This window comes from Cebus imitator, unplaced genomic scaffold, assembly GCF_001604975.1.
Source record: "Cebus imitator isolate Cc_AM_T3 unplaced genomic scaffold, Cebus_imitator-1.0 Scaffold711, whole genome shotgun sequence".
NCBI lineage: Eukaryota > Metazoa > Chordata > Mammalia > Primates > Cebidae > Cebus > Cebus imitator.
This window is the reverse complement of record NW_016108026.1, coordinates 516120-534296: the sequence shown is the minus strand read 5'-3', so window position 1 is coordinate 534296 and position 18177 is coordinate 516120. Positions and strand designations below refer to the sequence as shown.

At 53.6% G+C, this 18177-nt stretch overlaps 1 protein-coding gene across 5 annotated transcripts in view; it reads right to left on the bottom strand.

Moving 5' to 3' along the window:
- MPPED1 (metallophosphoesterase domain containing 1) overlaps positions 1-18177 on the bottom strand; it is an 85781-nt gene that overhangs the window by 49885 nt on the left and 17719 nt on the right. For all 5 annotated transcript variants that reach the window (XM_037735033.1, XM_037735032.1, XM_017518888.2 and 2 more), the window contains one exon: positions 12350-12531. In XM_037735033.1, coding sequence (XP_037590961.1) covers positions 12350-12531 — 182 coding nt within the window. The remainder of the gene's footprint in view (positions 1-12349; positions 12532-18177) is intronic.

Genomic DNA, 18177 nt, shown 5'->3' with positions numbered 1-18177 from the left:
ACAGGGGGCCACCGATGTTTGTTGAGTGAATGAATGATTGCAAACCAAAGGCAAGTAGCAGTTTCAGCCTTGAGCTCTTGGTTAGCCTCATCCCTTGAGCTGGAAGGCCTATGTTCACACTTCATGTGTCCAAGCACTGCCCAAATGCCCAGGTCGCCTTACTTGCCACCTACTGCATGAAGCCCCCCTGAGCTTCCCTGCTGGGTCCCATCCCCCATCTGGGCTCTACTTCTTCCACTCACTTGCTCAGACTCTCCATGGAGTTCCAGCCACGTCTTTCTTGCCAGTCCTCACATGTGCCATCAACACCCCCAACTCAGAGCTGCTGCCTCTGCCCAGACATGCGCACGGCTGGCCGCCTCCATTGAGGTCTTCATGCAAACGTCACCTCGGCAGAGGGTCCCACCCTTCCCCATGCCTTCACGTGCCCTTAGCCTGAACACCTCCCATCATATGACAGCTGTTTATCTTCTCCCCTGACTCACAAAGGCAGGAACTAGTTTTGTTCACTGCTGCATCCTGAGTGCCCAGAATTATGCCCAGTGCAGAAAAAGTGCTCAGGAAGCACCTGTTGAGTAAACAATCAAACGTAACCTGAAAAACAAATGCTAACAACGATGACTAGTGTGAGGCAGAGTCAAAAACACATTAAAAGTAAATACCAGGCTGGGTGTGGTGGCTCACCCCGGTAATCACAGCACTTTGGGAGCCCAAGGCAGGCAGATGGCTTGAGCCCAGGAGTTCGAGACCAGCCTGGGCAACATGGCAAAACCCCATCTCTACAAAAACTAGAAAAACCAGCTGGGTATCATGGTGCATGCCTGTAGTGCCACCAGCTACTCAGGGGGTTAAGGTGGGAGAATCACCTGAGCCCAGGAGGCTGAGGCTGCAGTGAGCCATGATCACATCACTGCACTCCAGCCTTGGTGACAGAGTGAGATCTTGTCTAAAAAAAAAAAAAAAAAAAAAAAACAGAATGTAAACACAGTGGCTCATACCTATAATTCCAGCACTTTGGGAGGCCGAGGTAGCCGGATCACCTGAGCCCAGGAGTTCAAGACCAGCCTGGGCAAAATGGTAAAACCCCATCCCTAAAAAAAATACAAAAATTAGCAGGCATGGTGGTGCAAGCCTGTAGTCCCAGCTACTCAGGGTGAGGCGCGGACTAAGACAAGAGGATTGCTTGAGCCCAGGAGGTTGGGGCTGCAGTGAGCTATGATTGTGCCACTGCACTCCAGCCTGGGCAACAGAGTGAGATCCCATCTAAAAAAAAAAAAAAAAAGTACACACCAGAGCAGAGATATAAATAAGATGGAAGCAAGAAGGGACAGGGTAGGTGTGTCCCAGGGTTCTTTGGGGAGGAATAAAGATGTTGTTTAATTTTAGGCTGTATTAAGTCAGATATACACATTAAAAATGTATGAATAACTATGAATAACTACTAAACATATTTAAAAACAATATAGAATTTCCAAACCAATAGAGGCAAAAAAAAAGAAACTTCAATCAATCCAAAAGAAGGCGGAGGTGACGGGGGATAGAAAGCACAAAGTGAATGACAGAAATGGGCATGTTTTATACACCAGGAAACTAAATAAATATTTGCTGTTATTATCCAATACAAAACACTTTACCACACAGAGATTAGGAGGACACAGGTATAGGCCTTCAAGGTACTCCCAGTGGAATGAGATGGCTGTCAAACATGCTATAGGGGACCAATCAAAGCAGCTGGCACATTTCCCAGTAATTAGGGACATTAGTCAAATTACCTTCTTTACTTTGACCCCAAGGAAGCTCAGATCCTGGTTTCCCACTCAGAGCCCACAAAGCCCTGGGTGTTGAAATGCTACGTCCTCCATCTGAGCTATTCTAATTTTTTTTTCAATCCTGGCTTTTAATTTATCATCAATATTGTACCCTATTGACGTTATTTTTATAAACTATCTTCAACCCTTTGACACAAAATGAGATATAAACAAGCAAACAAAAAAATCCAAACAAGTAACAAACTACACAAAATAAAACTACACAAGAAGTTTCAGAGAGCCCAGCTTTTCAGAGAAATGAATCACTCTACCTTGTTTAAATTTTAAGTTTTTAATTTTAAAATGGAGATACTTAGGATGATGATCTTAAAAAAAAAAAAAAAATAGAGAAAGGACTAGGCACGGTGGCTTATGTCTTTAATCCCAGCACTTAGGGAGGCTGAGAAGGGTGGATCACTTGAGGTCAGGAGTTCAAGACCAGCCTGGCCAACATGGTGAAACCCCGTCTCCACTAAAAACACAAAAATTAGCCAGGCATGGTGTCGGGCAGCTGTGATCCTAGCTACTCAGGAGGCTGAGGCAGGAGAATCGCTTGAACCTGAGACAGGGAGGTTGTAGTGAATTGAGCACTCTAGGCTGGGCAAGAAGAGTGAAACTCCGTCTCAAAAAAAAAAGAAAGAAAGAAAGAAAAAACACCACTGCATAACATGTTTGATACACACACACACACACACACACACACACACACACACACACACACACACAAAACAGTGGGTCTCATTTCATTTCCAAAGCCATTTTGTTGTAAATAGATAATTATCACTTAAGCACACCTTTCAAGGGGTTTATACATTAACATGAAAATACTGTAATTACGGCTGGCCAAAATCACTTGACTACAACTTAGAATTCTAGATTTTTCATCTTTCTTAGAAGTTAATGTTCTCCCTTTTAGCCCGTAAAACACAGCACGGCTTGTGAGGATTTCTTTTTTTTATGAAAAATATAGAAAATTAATTTTTTAAATGAAGACCAAACCTCTGTGCACAAGCCATCCATTCCTCAGCTGAGCACTGATCTCACTCTCCAGGGGGTCACCCTGTTTATCAGTCGTGCTGGCCATGTGACTATACCACCAAAATCCCTGGGCACCAACCGGCCGGAGATGACAAGAGGCTGCTGAGTTTAAAAATAAAATTATTTTTAAAATATTCAATCTTGAGTCTTTGCGAGAATAACAATGTGTGTCTGGAAATGTCTGAATCAGGCCGTCGCACCAGATCCATTTTTCCCCCCATTGGTACCAAGTTTCTGCTTTATTTCCCAGAATCCATTTCAAGTCTATATCCAGAGAGAATTCTTGTTAGCTCTTAAAAAAAAAAAAAAAAAGAGTTGATTGGATTTTTTTTAATCGAAGTGACAACATCACAAAATTTGTCTTTTCTTTTCTCATTCCTTTAACAAATATTTGTTAAACTTCCACCTCGTGCCAGGCTGCCAGGCCCTAAGGATACCAGGTCACCCATCCCCCTTGCCCCAACCCCACACCTCACCAGGATATCCTGTTGATTCCACCTCCAAACCACAGCCAAGCCCCAACTGTGCTCTCCCTCAGCCACCTCCAGGTCGTCTGAGCTACCCTGGCCTCTTGCCGACAGCTGCACCAACCTCCCCTGTGCCCTGGCACCCTCTCCTGCCTGCCACAGTCAGGCTCCACCCAGAAGCCAGGAGGGTCCTTCAGAACCCCGAATCAGACCTTGTCCTCCCCTGCCTAAGCTCCCCCAGGAGCCTCTAGAATCAAATCCATGCCCTGGTCCCAGCTAGTCAACAGAGATGGACCTCCTTCTTCAGCCTCTGCCCCAGGCTCACTGGGATCAGGCCCACAGGCCCCCACCGTGCACCAGGAATTCACAGCTAGGTCCTTCTCAGCGCACGACCCCGCCCCCTGGGGGGGTTCTTCCCCAGCCATCTTTTTTTTTTTTTTTTTGACATAGTTTCACTCTTGTTGTCCAGGCTGCAATGCAATGGCATGATCTTGGCTCACTGCAACCTCCACCTCCCGGGTTGAAGTGATTCTCCTGCCTCAGCCTCCCAAGTTGCTGGGATTACAGGCATGTGCTACCACACCCGGCTAATTTTGTATTTTTAGTAGAGACGGGTTTCTTCATGTTGGTCAGGCTGGTCTTGAACTCTTAACCTCAGGTGATCCGCCTCTGTCAGCCTCCCAAAGTGCTGGGATTACAGGTGTGAGCCACCACACCTTCCCCAGCCATCTTATGTCAAGAAGCCTCCCATCCTTGCGTTGACCCAGCCCACCGCATGCATTGATCCACCTGTGGTTGCATCCAACCTCAGGCCACCTGGGCAGGGATACTTCTGTGCCACTCATTGCTGAATCTCCAGCACCAAACCAGTGAACGCAGTAGCCCCTCACGCTGTGTTGACTGAGATTGGCGTAGACCCCTGCCTTGGCTGCCAGCAGTCACAGCCCCGCAGGAGAGGCGGGAGCTCTAGTAACCCACGCCAGGAAGCGCACAAACTGCCAGGGCCCTAAGTGCCAGGCGGGGCTCAGTTCACACAGGGTGCACACGTGGTCTCATCTGATTGAGGTGGACACTCCATGGGGAAGAAGAGAGGCCAGGTGGCCGGCGAGGACAAAGCTAGAAGTGACTGGCATGCAGGGTCCTGACCTCAAGTGCTCGGTGCCCTGCCTGAGTGAGAGGCTGCAAGTCCCAACAGAGCCAGCGTGAGGCCTGATGAACTGCCCTGCAGAGCTGGAAGCATCGGCACCCCATTCCCAGGAAGACTCGCCCAACGGCACCCTGCACGAGTGAAGCAGAACACCTCCACCTCCCAGAGGCCGGAGCAGCCCCACACAGGGGCGGGCGCCCAGGTACCAGCTCTAGGTCCTGATCTGTAACAGGGGATGCCCACCCAGCACGCTCTGCAGCGGTCGGAAGGGGCGGCCACCGGGCAGGATCTTGCAGTGCTCAAGTCAGGAAAGGGAGGAAGAGCAAGGTGCACCCAGGCAGGAGCGCGGGCGAGCAGGAGGGAGGGAGCTTGGGCATGCTAGTCCTTGCGTGGGGAGGTGGGAAGAAGGGAGGGGAAAAATAAAGAAATGAGACAAAAGCAGGGACTCGCACACGCTGCCAGGACAGAGAGTCATGAACTCAGATGTGGATCGTCCCCATCCACATCCAAGGTCTGTCTCCTCCCCTTTAGGAAGAAGAGAGGAGGCCAGAGAGCAGCTGGGAGGGGACAACTTTGAGGGGTGCACGGAGGGGGACAACCTCCAGCTTGCACCAGAAAGTACCTGTTTCCCACAAATGATCCTAATTCCTGTGCCTGTGAGCGCCCTCCTGCTCCTGCAAGGTGAGGGCGAGGCCCCACCTGCTCCTTTCTGAAGCTCCCAGACTCCACTTGGAGCCTGGAACAGAGAAGACGCCCATCCCGCCGAGCGGGCACGCTGGGATTACATCACAAAGAGGCAAGGCCATTGTGTGTGGCCCATTTCCAGGCAAACCCCCCACACCCTCAGGCCTTCCACGCAGCGGCAAATGAGGCAAGAATCGAAGAAACTGCCTTGACATGATTCTCCATTTCCCTTTCTCTCCCTTCCTCCCTTGTGGATTTTAATTAAGGGTTTACTTGCAAAAGACCTAGCTCTATTTCACTAAATCCTGGGACCCCTTTTATATTGTCTCCTATACCATGTTATGCTAGGGCACCAGTACAAAGTTAATTATAACTTCTAAATACTCCACTGCCAGGCCCTCGTCTTCCTCCCCTGCCTGTGTCTGCTAAGGGTAGTGCCACTTAATGAACAGGCCCATCATGTGCTTCACAGACCCCTCCATTCTTTATTCCACCATCACCACTTGGCACCTCAGTGCCAGGCTGGGCTGGGCTCTGAGGACCCGTGTTGACCAAGGCATGGTCTCAGCCCTGGAGGGGCTCACAGAAGCTGTAGGAGGAAGGGGTCCCAGGAGGCTGGCACACTGAGCACCCACAGCAGCTCAGCAGGTGACACAGTGGGCAGAGAGGACAGTGGGCAGGACAGATGACAGCAGTGTCAGAATCACAATAGATGACTGCAGACATCAGCCTCAAAGGGAAAGGAGAGGGGACAGACACAGGAGCCCGACTGAGAGCGTCCCAAACGCCACAGTGGAGTGCTTCGTCTTACTACGCAGCCTAAGGAGATGGGTCATTGGTTTAGGAGTTCAATTTGGGATAGAACTACTCTAAAACCCTGGCAGACACTCAGGAGGAGGTGTTTTGTAAGAAGACCAGATGATGCAGTGGCTGGATCAGAGAGAGGAGACATTCTGCAGGTGCGGGTGGAGCGAGAGCTGAGGGGTCTGAGTGTTTAGTTATCACTTGTAAAGAAGGGAGCTGGAAGGCCTAAGGATGGACCCTAGGAGGAGCACCCTTTGGTGGGCAGGAGGGGAATGAGGAACAAAAGGAGGAACTGGAGAAGGGTCCCAGAGAGGGAGGCCACGTGGAGGCTGGGGCAGACCCATGTTAGACGAGACTGCATCCAGCATCAGGCGCTGCAGAGCCGAGGGGAGGAGAGGCTGACCAATACAAAGCCACCTGTGTCCTCTGGGCAGTCGCTCCCGAGGGCGGTGCAGGGTCCTCAGGCTGTAGGGGCTGGAACGGGAGCAGTGAGGGCTTCGGAGGCTGCAGGCTTCCTGTGGCCAGGGGTGGGGAGGCCAGCCTGGCACCTGCCAGTCACAGAGAGGGAACCTTCTGGCGTCATGCAAATCCCAGCTCAGGAACTGACAGTTCTTACAGGCATAACTGTCACTCAGAGACGGGAGCACAATTTGGACCCAGCATTCTTGCCTTGGGAAAGATTCGGGTGGTGTCAGGGCCTTGAGGTCAGGGGCTGCCACCGCAGGGCATCCTGGGAGGAGGGTGCTTCTCAGTGCTCAAGCTCCCCTCCTGCCCTCAGCACCCTGGCCTCCAGGGGAACCTGCATGCCCACCTGGAACACCTGGAACATTTCATCAGTCCCAGAGCACCTGTGGCCCCAGCTTCTAGCTTCTTCCTTGAGACTCCAACTCAGCCTACACTCCCTGAGTGTTCTCAGATGGCTTCCCAAGTCCTGTGTGACAAGAGCGGTGGCTCATACTGGTCTGCATCCCAGCACTGCCCTCCTGGAAGCCCCCATTTGCTGGAGGTCCACCCAGAGGCATTCAGGCATACCCTGCCCTGCTGGTGTCACCGTGGCCAGCTCACAGACAGGGCTGTGTCAGCGGGGTCCGCATGCCACCCATGGCTGCACATTCCTCCCTGTCCAGGGCTTCTCTGGCTGGCTCTGGGCACGAAGCCTTGACCCTGCTCTCCAGGGGCTGATGGTGAAGGTGGGAGACATCCCCGCTGCCGCCACAAGGTGAGAGCCACCACCAGAGCCTAGACTGGGAGTTCTGGGCGTACAGAGGAGGAGGGAACAGCTCTGCCCTGGATACAGAACAGCACCCAGCACATACTAAATGCTCAGTAAACTTGAGCTTTATAGAAAAACACCCCTGGCCAAATGCACAGAATAGGTGCACAGTCCATCTCTCAGCCATGATCACCAAACCCTGGGGACCTGACCCAGCAGCCACCCAAGGTGTCTCGCTTTGTGCAGTGGGTGAGTTCCCAAAATACCAGCTGCAAATGGGCTTCTGTTCACGCTGTCACTCACAGGCAAATGCACCTCCTTCTTCAGTCTGAAGCCCATTCCTCCTTGAGCGGGGCAGGAGAGGCTTCGCGAGAGGCAGCTCTGGAGGAGTGAGGGGAGTGTGGGCCCAGGACCAGGGAGGGGAGCTTGTTCTATGCGGGACAAGTCCAGCTGGCCAGTGTGGCTGGAGGGAAACGGTGCTGCTGGTGTTTTAGCTGATGAGTCTGTTTTGTATGGAGCAAAAGTCAGGGAGTGGCCAGTTGCTTACAATGGCTGGATGACGCCAGAACTGACCTCAGGCCCAGCGCTGTCCCACCCCCTCCTGGGATACACTTCCCACCAGATGCCCAGGAGCATTGCCTTTGTTAGAGATTACCAGAAAAAAACACACACACCCCCACAGGGTGTGTGAGAGAGAGGCAACCCTAAAGAAGAAGCTAAAACCCCACGACCCCACTACCCAGACACTGACTCTGGAACATTCTGGATTTCAGCCCTCACCGTGTACACTCTGGCTCTGCAATCCACCACGGCCTTTGAAAAAGTTTTCCAGGCCAGGCATGGTGGCTCACACCTGTAATCCCTGCACTTTGGGAGGCCGAGGCAGGAGGATCACGAGGTCAAGAGTTTGAGACCAGCCTGACCAACATGGTGAAACCCCTACTAAAAATACAAAAATTAGCTGGGCGTGGTGGCACATGCCTGTAATCCCAGCTACTCTGGAGGCTGAGGCAGAAGAATCGCTTGAGCCCGGGAGGCGGAGGTTGCAGTGAGTCGAGATTGCGCCATTGCACTCCAGCCTGGGCAACAGAGTGAGACTCCATCTCAAAAAAAAAAAAAAAAAAAGAAGAAGAAAAAGAAAAGAAAAGTCTTTCTAAAGGTTATCTCCCTATAAACACCTTCCCAAAGCACCCCTCACCCTTAGGATCAGCCCCACACTCCTGCCCCTGGCCCAGGAGGCCTGCGTGGACCAGCATCTGCCCCGCAGCCCTGCCTCTCCCACTTCCCAATGCTCCCAGTGCTCTCTGCTCCCACCCTAGGGCCCCTGCAGCCACCGTGTCCTCTGCCTGGAACGGGTTCTGCCCAGATCTGCACAAGGCTGCCTCATTCTCACCCTCAGGCCTGGCCCAACATCCCCTCCTCAGGGAGGCCTTCCGTGACCACCCAGGTGAATGGCCATCACCACACGTCCCCAGGTGGGTTCCCGACAGACCTCATAGCTCTTTCCAATGAACAGCTCCCCCACAGCCCTCACATCTACGGAGCCACAGTGCCGCCGCAGCAGGCTGAGTGGTAGACGCCAGTTCATGGGGGCAATCATAACATGTACACAGCACTTAACAGTTTCAAAGCTTGATTCTTTCCTCCATGCCAACAGAGCCTCAACCTTTGGAGGGACGTGCGGCAGGGGAGCCTAACCGCCCACATTTAAAATGAAGCCCAGAGGGGTCAGGTGGGTGCTGCAGTCACCCGGGTAGGAAGCAGATCCAGGATGTCCAACTCGAGACAGCATCGCCCACACCCTTACTTCCGGTTAGGGAGGATTCTCCACAAGGAGAGGCAGCACAGAGCTACACCAGGAGTCAGCGCTGGGTCCCACCGCCCGGTGTGAATCCCAGTTCTGCCATTTACAACGTGTGTGACTTTGAGCAAGTGACTTCACTGCTCTGGGCCTTGGTTTTCTCCTCTGTAAAATGGGAATCATAATAGTTCCTGCCTCATTCCACTGTCAGGAGGATTAAATGAGTTACTAATACACACAAACAGTTTGTAAAAGCACCCAGCACTACTAAGTGCTCAGTAAACTTGAGCTTTAAAGAAAAACACCCCTGGCCAAATGCATGGAATAGGTGCACAGTCCAACTCTCAGCCATGATCACCAAGCCCTGGGGACCTGACCCAGCAGCCACCCAAGGTGTCTCACTTTGTGCAGCGGATGAGTTCCCAAAATACCAGCTGCAAATGGGCTTCTGTTCACGCTGTCACTCACAGGCAAATGCTCCTCCTTCCTCAGTCTGAAGCCCATTCCTCCTTGAGTGGCGGCCCTGACATCTGCAAACACTTCAAGGCAGCAGAGGGGAGAGGCCTGGGGCAAACAATCTTTTGTAGAAGGAAGACCCCTTTACAAGCTGTAAGTTCACACTTTCCACACCTAGTAACACAGGCAAATAAAAACCAGCCAAACTACAAGTGTGAATTATCCAGAAGATATCCTCCCAAACGCCCATGGGAGGGCATTTATTGTTCTATTAGAGGCAGGTAGAGAGGGCCAGGCGCATTAGCTCATGCCTGTAATCCCAGCATTTTGGGAGGCTGAGGCAGGTGGATCACTTGCGGTCAGGAGTTCAAGAACAGCCTGGCCAACTGATGAAACTCCGTCTACTAAAAATACAAAAGTTAGCCAGGCTTCATGGCACATGCCTGTAATCCCAGCTACTTAAGAGGCTGAGGCAAGAGAATCGCTTGAACACGGGAGGCAGAGGTTGCAGTGAGTCAAGATCATGCCACTACACTCCAGCCTGGGCAACAGAGGGAAACTCGGTCTAAAAAAAAAAAAAAAAAAAAACAGGTAGAGGGAGCTTTCTAAACGGCCCATTTCCATGGGCTGGCCCTACCAAGCAAAACACTTCCCTGTACCCCACCCCCGCCCCACCACCGCCACCTACAGAGTCGCAGTCACACCCATCCCCTTTCCAGCCCCAGCACCCTCCAAACCCCCCTGCCTCGGCCACAGCACGCCATTCCTCCTTGCAAGTGCCCCCCAGCACACCATGGCCCCAGCTGTCCCCCTCATGAAACTCCTCTCTTCCCTCTGCAGCCGCCCAACCCCTCTGTTGAGACCCAGGCCCCAAGTCAGCTACTCCAGGAAGCCTTCCCCCGACCCGCAGTTAGCTGCCATCAGCCCCTGCATGCTGATCCCACAGCCTTTGGTGCCCACACCCACCACACATGCGATTATCTGGTTCATTCCCTCACTCCACGCTGACGCGGGCACCTAGAAGGCCAGGCTGTGTGTGAGAGACAGTCCTCACTCTTCAGAATCTCCATTCTCCTCTGTCAAATAGGGATGCAAAGGGTACCCACCTCAAATAGCTGTTCCCAAATTCAACAAGGCAGAGGTGATGAGAGCCTGCCACCCAGTGCCCGGCACACAGTGGGGGCTTGACCCAGGGTGACCCCAGCCTCTCTGCCCTGGAAACGGCCTCTTGACGCAACAAAGCAGAGCCTCCTGTCTTTTAAAACCCACGGCAGATGGGACAAGCAGCGTCCCTCGGGGAAGGATCCCCTCCTGAAAGGCAGCCCAGACCTGACGCTCGTGTGGGCAAGGTGAGAATCGCAGAGCAGGCCTGCAGGAGCCCTCTCCCCCCGGCCTGCACTTCCTTCAGCCCAAACAGAGTCTTTGATTAGAATTTCCCATTTGAAAAATCAATATTTAAAGCCCTCCGCCTGCCAAACAGAAGGGAAGGCCTTGCTTGTAAATATTTGTCGCCTGGCAGAGTCGGGCCCCTGGCTCGCCGCGGCTGCCCTGCCTCGCTCCTGGCCCTCTGCTCGTGCAGTCCCAGCCAACTGCACAGCAGGACGGCCCTGGGGAGGCGGAAGGGACCGTCTGGCAGCCACGTGGGGCTTTGAAGGAAGGTGAGCGGCCCCGCACCCACGCCTCCACGGCAGCAGGCCTGGGTGCTGGGCTGCACAGGGACCATCCATCTGTCTTCCCAGGGTGGGGACAGAGATGCCTCACTGTGCAGTTTCTCTGGATTCCAAGGCAAGCGAGTTCTTCCAGCAGGTCCCCCAGGTTTATTTCTTATTTTGGAAAAAAAGCACAAAGACAAAACCCAGGGGCCGTGCTTATAAATGACTGCCCACCAGGGCACCACTGCGTGGGAAAGGGCTCTGCTGCAGAGAGAAGCAGCCGCTGCCCACCTCTGGTCCCTGGAGAAACCATCTCCATGGCAGTGGGTGACTGAGCTAGGATGAACCAGCTGAGCACCCACCCCGACACCACCGTTCTCAGTGTCATTCATTCATTTGCCGGCTCAGCCATTCATTCACTCATTCATCAATTTTTTTTTTGGAGACAGTCTCTCTCTGTCACCAGGCTGGAGTGCAGTGATGTGATCTCAGCTCACTACAACCTCCACCTCTCAGTTCATGTGATTCACCTGCCTCAGACTCCCAAGTAGCTGGGATTACAGGTGCTCACCACCACACCCAGTTACATTTTTGTATTTTTAGTAGAGACAAGCTTTCACCATGTCGGCCAGGCTGGTCTCAAACTCCTCACCTCAGGTGATCCACCCACCTCGGCCTCCCTAAGTGCTGGGATTACAGGTGTGAGCCAGCTTGCCCGGCCTCATTCATCAATTCATCCTTCCTCAGTTTGAAGCCTATTCCTCCTTGAGAGGGGGCCCTGACATCTGCAAACACTTTGAGGCAGCAGAGGGGCGAGGCCTGGAGCAAAGAACCTTGTGTAAAAGGAAGACCCCTTTACAAGGTGTAAGTTCACACTTTCCACACATAGTAACCCAGGGAAATAAAAGTCAGCCAAACTACAAATATTATCCAGAAGGTGTCCTCCCAAACACCCCTACCTTTGCCAGGCACTGGGGCCTGGACACACAAAGGGACAGAGACATGAGCAAAGTCCCTCTGGGAGGGGGTCTTCCAGGCCAAAAATAAATCCCACAAACAAATGGAAAGTCACAACGAAGGCAGGTGATGGAGGAGGAGAGGTCCCAGGCGGATGGGAGAGAAAGGGGCATCTGGTCCCAGAGGTCAGGGAGGCTGACGAGGCAGGCACAGGTGAAGCAGGAGGGAAAGGCAGCCAGGGAGGGTGGCAGCCTCGGGAGCTGGCAGGAGCTTCCTGCTTCCTGCTCAGCACATCCACCCACCCAGGGCCGGAGGGACCTACCCAGCCACTCGTTGAATTTCTTCACCTCGCTCGGGAGCCCCAGCTCGGTGAAGTCCCCAGCATGGATCAGCACGTCGCCGTATGGCATCTGGATGGGGTCTGTCCTTGAGTGGGTGTCAGAGACGCAGACGAAGCGAGTGTAGCCTGGAGGTTTGGGGGCATCGTGAGGCACCGGGTCCACCCTGCCGGGAGAGAAGACACTGCAGGTCAGGAGATCGTGGAGCCTCGGGCCTGCGGGTAGTGCCTCCGCAGCCCCGTCCATGGCAGCTCACAGCCCTGTCAATGCCAGTCAGATCCGCCAGACCAGGGACTGGACGCCCAGCCTTCCCAGCGGGCCCCCGGCCCGATGCTGGACTTCCCTCCTCACTAGCCAGGCAAAGCTTATTTGGCGCCCGAGCTTCAGTTTCCCTGTCTGTAACACGGAAACCTCGGAGGGCAGCTGTGAAGGTTAAAGGGGGTGAGAAGCAGGTGCAGCGAGTATCTGCCCCTGGAGCTGAATCGCTGCACAGCTTCTGGCCTTTGGTTCATCATCACCCCCAGAGGGGCCTTTTCAAGATGTCTTGTCTTTCCCCAGACTCACCTCCCTCCCATGAAGATTTAGCAGCACAGAGATGTCAGATGTGTGTTCAGGTCACTCACGTCCGCCTCCGCTTTGTAAGAGAAAGATGTTCTTTTCACTCCCCAAGCACCAGATTTTACCCCTTGGGGGCACTGTGGCCCCCACTGAGACCACATGGAGAAAAGGCCTACGGGCACGTGGTGAGGACGACCCCCAAGGCTGTGCAGGCAGGGCGTATGCACCATCGGGGGTGGGGGGAGGTTCAGGAGAGCATGTGAAATACACCTAAAGGAAAGGTGTGTCCGTTTTTTAAAACTATAAGACCGTGTGATCATTTCTACACTTTCCAGGGCTGTGTCAGAAAACACTCCTGGAGTCACAGAAGACCAGGCTTTACACAGCCCAGGTCTGCACATCTGTCAAATGAAGCTACTCCACTGAGCAAAAATAACATTTTAAATAGCGGCACAGGCCGTGTGCAGTGACTCATGCCTGTAATCCTAGCACTTTGGGAGGCCGGGGCGGGAGGATCACGAGGTCAGGAGTTTGTGACCAGCCTGACCAACATGGTGAAACCCCAAGTCTGCTGAAAATTCAAACATTAGCCGGGCATGGTGCCATGTGCCTGTAATCCCAGCTACTCGGGAGGCTGAGGCAGGAAAATCTCTTGAACCCGGGAGGCAGAGGTTGCAGTGAACTGAGATCACACCACTGCATTCCAGCCTGGGCGACAGTGTGAGACTCCGTTTCAGAAAAAAAAAAAAAAAGCAGCACAAATGTAGGTTTTTGTGCCTCAGGAGCCCATCGTGGTCCTCTCATTTGACAGAGGAGGATGCCGAGATCCAGCCGGGCTGAGCAAGCGGCCGTGGGCACCCCCAGTGCAGAAACATGGGCATGGACTGAGACCCCGGCTCCCCACCCAGCCCTGTCTCCACATGTTGCCTCCCCAGTTGAATGGTTTTACCAGGCTCAAAACTCTTAAAAACAATGCAATGACATTTCAACAAGCAGCTCTCTCCAAATGAGTATGCCGCTCGAGGAGTTGTGTTTAAATCTAATTATGCGGCAAACCAAAAGCGGTGCCATATCAGTTACATAAATACTTTTAAAGACATCTTTCTAATTATCCTTTTTTTTCAGACAATATACTTCGAAGAAATTTAATTAACACCTTACGAGAGACGTGGGTTCGGCATGCTAATGTGCGGGGCACACTACCGTGTTCCACGTACCGCAGCCGCAGCCGCCGGCGCCGCCCCAGCCTCTCCCCACCTCGATGGATGCATCGGCGGGAACGCACACCTGGGGCCCCTTCCTGGGGGTTGTTCAGCCAAGGGAGAATCCCAGCAAGTCAGAGCTGGGCCGGACTGGGAGGTAAAGGAATCTGAGCCCGATGATGACCCACCAGGGAGGTGTTAGGAGCTCTTCCCCTTCTCCTCCCTTCGCTCACTTCACCAAATACGACACATCCTGAATGACCACTGTGTGCCAGCCCCGAGCTCCACGGAGGGCCACAGGGATGAACCAGGCTGACCCCTACCCACGACGAGCACAGGGACTGATGGCAGCAACAGACTTGGCCAGACGAGGACAATACAACCAGCACCTTTGACGAGGCTGCAGAGGGGACAGAACCCAGAGAAGGCTTTAACCTGGCCTGGGGTCTCCTGGAAGCTCCCATCAGGGCAGTGTCTGAGCTGGTCTGGAAGCTGCAATCTCCCTTCCAGGAATTCCCACCACTCCTCTGTCCTCTGGGGCCCCCAGTGACCCCCTCTCCCCATGACAGAGAGCTGGTGTGACCTACACACCTTGCCAGCCTCACCACCCACAGCTGATCAGACCAAGGGCAGTCAATTGTTCTGTGCTACTGGCCTGGCACAGGAACTCAAGTGAGCCAATCAAATGCATTCGTTCAGATGCTCCCTCTCCTCCCTTTCTCTCCCTCTTTCCCTCTCTTCTCTCTCCTTCCCTCTCCTTCCTTCCTCTTTCCCTCCCTCTCCTCCCTTTCTCTCCCTCTTTCCCTCTCTCCTCCCTCCCTCTCTGTCTGTGTGTGTCTCTGTGTCTCTAAGGTTTCAAAGGTGTCATAAGGTGACAAAGACTAAGTCAAAGACATAAAGAGAAGATGAAGAAGGGAGAAGGGGGAACACAATTCCACCCCCGCAGCTGCTGGGCCCCCGACAGTCCGCCCTCCCGGGAGCCCCACCTAACAGAGGAGCCGTGAGCAGCCCCAGCTCCCGCCCACCACCAGCCAGCCAGGAGCAGTGCGGTTCTCAGGGCTCTGGTTGGGCTGGGCCTGCTGCTGGAGCCAGAGCTGTTTAATTAACTCTGCTCTAACTTCCCTGCACCCCGAGGCTTCTGGAGCACAGCAAAGACGCAGACCCAGTCATCCCCAGAGAAAAAGATAGACTCGCATTTCCCGACACAGTCCCCCAGCTGTTTGGATTGAACAAATGCTCGACTTTGAAATAATAACAACAATGATTTCAACGATCCCCGCACGTCAACAGCTCGTTATGTGCTGGGCACATTACGGGCAGTGGCTCCATTCGCTCTCATAATGACCATCCACGCAGGGTACTATGGGAAGCCCCATCTCACAGGTGAGCAAACTGAGGCTCCATGATCTTAGCTACAGAAGCTGGTGCAGCTGAAATTTGAAGCTGGTTTTTGGTTCCAGAACTCAGACCGGACTTCATTTCATCCCAACAATCTATGGACGAATCTTACTGAATGCCTCTAAACGCCAGGCACCTGCTTGGTATAAGGACACATCTGCGGTCAGGACACCCATAGAGGCCACTGGGGTGAAGACCCAGAAACACTGACTATGTCCGCAAGTGAAGAAAAAAGCAAAAAGAGTCAAAATATGGAGAAAGAGGCCGGCCACAATGGTTCACACCTGTAATCCCCGCACTTCGGGAGGCCAAGGCGGGTGGATCACTTGAGGTCAGGAGTTCGAGACCAATCTGGCCAACGTGCTGAAACCTCATCTCTACTAAAAATACAAACATTAGCCAGGCATTGTGGTGCGCACCTGTAGTCCCAGCTACTTGGGTGGCTGAGACAGGAGAATTGTTTGAACCTGGGCGGGGTGGGGGGGGCGGAAGTGACAGTGAGCTGAGATCACGCCACTACACTCCAGCCTGGGTGACCGAGTGAGATTCCGTCTAAAAAAGAAAATTTTAATAAATAAATATATATACATAAAGGGAGAGGGAGAAAGAGGTAATAGCCGAGAGGGCATGACTTGAAGACCCAGCTATACCTGAAGCTAGACCCAAACCTGAAATTCTTAACATGGGCCAGTAGACTCCTTTTCATCCTTAATGCAACTTACATGGTGTTTCTGATACTTGCAATGACAATGAAAAGTTAGTCCTTGCCCAAGCTCCCAGCTACTAAGTTAGAGAATGGATTTGAACCCAGGACTTCACAACAGGAACCTGGGCATCTAATCTCAACACCTGGTAACCAAAAAAAAAAAAAAAAAAAAAAGAAAAAATGCTAAATGATTCTTTCTCAGTGACGTTCTGCAGAGTCCGGAGATAAGACATGGCAGCAAAGCCTTCTTGGAGCCAAACTCAACTTCCCCAAAGCTTCTGCCTGCTGGGGCGGCTGTGAGGCCCAACACCCGTCACCAGCTCCTCCCAGCCTACGCCCATCTTCCCATGGAATGCCTGGCAGCAGGAACAGTACAGAGGAGAGGATACAGCCTCCGGCGCCAGGACCCCAGGCTGGCACCCCAGCTCAGTGACCTCCTCCTCACTGTGCCCCTGGACCCTACCAGGCTCCAGCTCTGCTCTGTAGGGTAGGGACAAGCCACTACCTCTTTGTCATGTTGTGAGAACATAACGGACCTTCACAGCTGCAGCCCTGATGCTAACGCCCCTGCAGTGCACTCTGCATCCTGCTCTGGGCTCTTTCTCTCCCATAAGCCACTGGCTCTGTGGAAGTGCACTTCCTGGTCTCAAAAGCCCAGACGGGCATCAGAAGCAGAAGCTGTCACCCTCCTGTAACCCTATTCCTCCAGAAATGGGGTGCTCGGCCACCTGAAAGGTCCAGGCAGGAACAGCTTCCCACCACTCGTCCAGCTGTGTCACTGGGCATCAACCATGGTGCTTTAGTAGGAAGGGACTAGTGGGGAAACTGAGGCCTGGGGAGAAGCCATGACTGGCTGGCTCAGCATCACGTAACAACTGCCCTAAATCCTTGCCCAGTGCTCTTCTCACAAAGCACTGGATCCACGGGGACACTGGTCACAGGACCCTCCTGTGTCCCCATGCCTGTCCTTTCTTCCTGCCTCCTGGCTTCTGCTCTTGCTGGACCCTCTTCCTAAAGTGGCCCACTCCACGGAGGCCACAGTGCAGCTGGTCCTCCAGCCCCAGGGATTATGCCGCCCCCGCCCCCGCCCCCACTGAAAGCCCTCCGTGATCCCTGACACTCCTCCTGGGTCTTGACCCCTGTCTCACTCTCACTCCCTCCTCTCTCCTGCTTCCTATAGCCTGTGCGAGGCACTAGGCATGCAGCCCCATGCTCAGGGAGGGGAGAGATGCTTGGGAAATCCTCCCACAGATGAACGTGTCCGCACAGACTGAACCACGTGCCACAAAGTATGTGCCACCAAGCCCAGCGCTGATCACCTAGAGATAGAGCAGGGAGGACTTCCCTGAGGTAGTGACGCCTAGGTGAGACCTGAAGGCAGAGTCAGTGCTCACAGGGCAAACAGTTGGGATCAGAGGGAACAGCATGTGCAAAGCCCTGAGGCAGGAGGAAGACTGGAATGTTCCAGAAACCGGAAGCAGCCACTGCATCTGCTGCCCAGCAGGACAGGGATGGAGAATGAGGCTTGAGAGGTAGGTGGTGCCGGGCTGTGAGTCCTGCCCGCCTGCTTGGCCCCTTGTCCCCCTCCCTGCGCTCCAGGCTGAGCTCTGTGTCACCCGCAGGAGTCTCTGAGTGTGTGGACAGGCCAAGGGGCCACACGGCACTGGGTGGGAGTCCCAGGTCCCCACACAAACGTTCCTAGGCCTCAGCGTCCTCATCTGTAGAGAGGGGGTCCATGCCGACCTGGCATAGCAGGGAGGGCCAGGAACAAGGCACAAAGGGGCCACTCCAGGCCTGGCACGCAGCTGCGCCCCCCCCCCACTCTGCCGTAGCTTTAAGGACTCGGTGCAGCCTGAGGGGCTCGCAGAGTCTTTAAGCCATGACCCAAGTCACCGCCATAACACCTTTTAAAGGTCAGAGACAAGTTGCTGTGCCTGATGCCATGGCC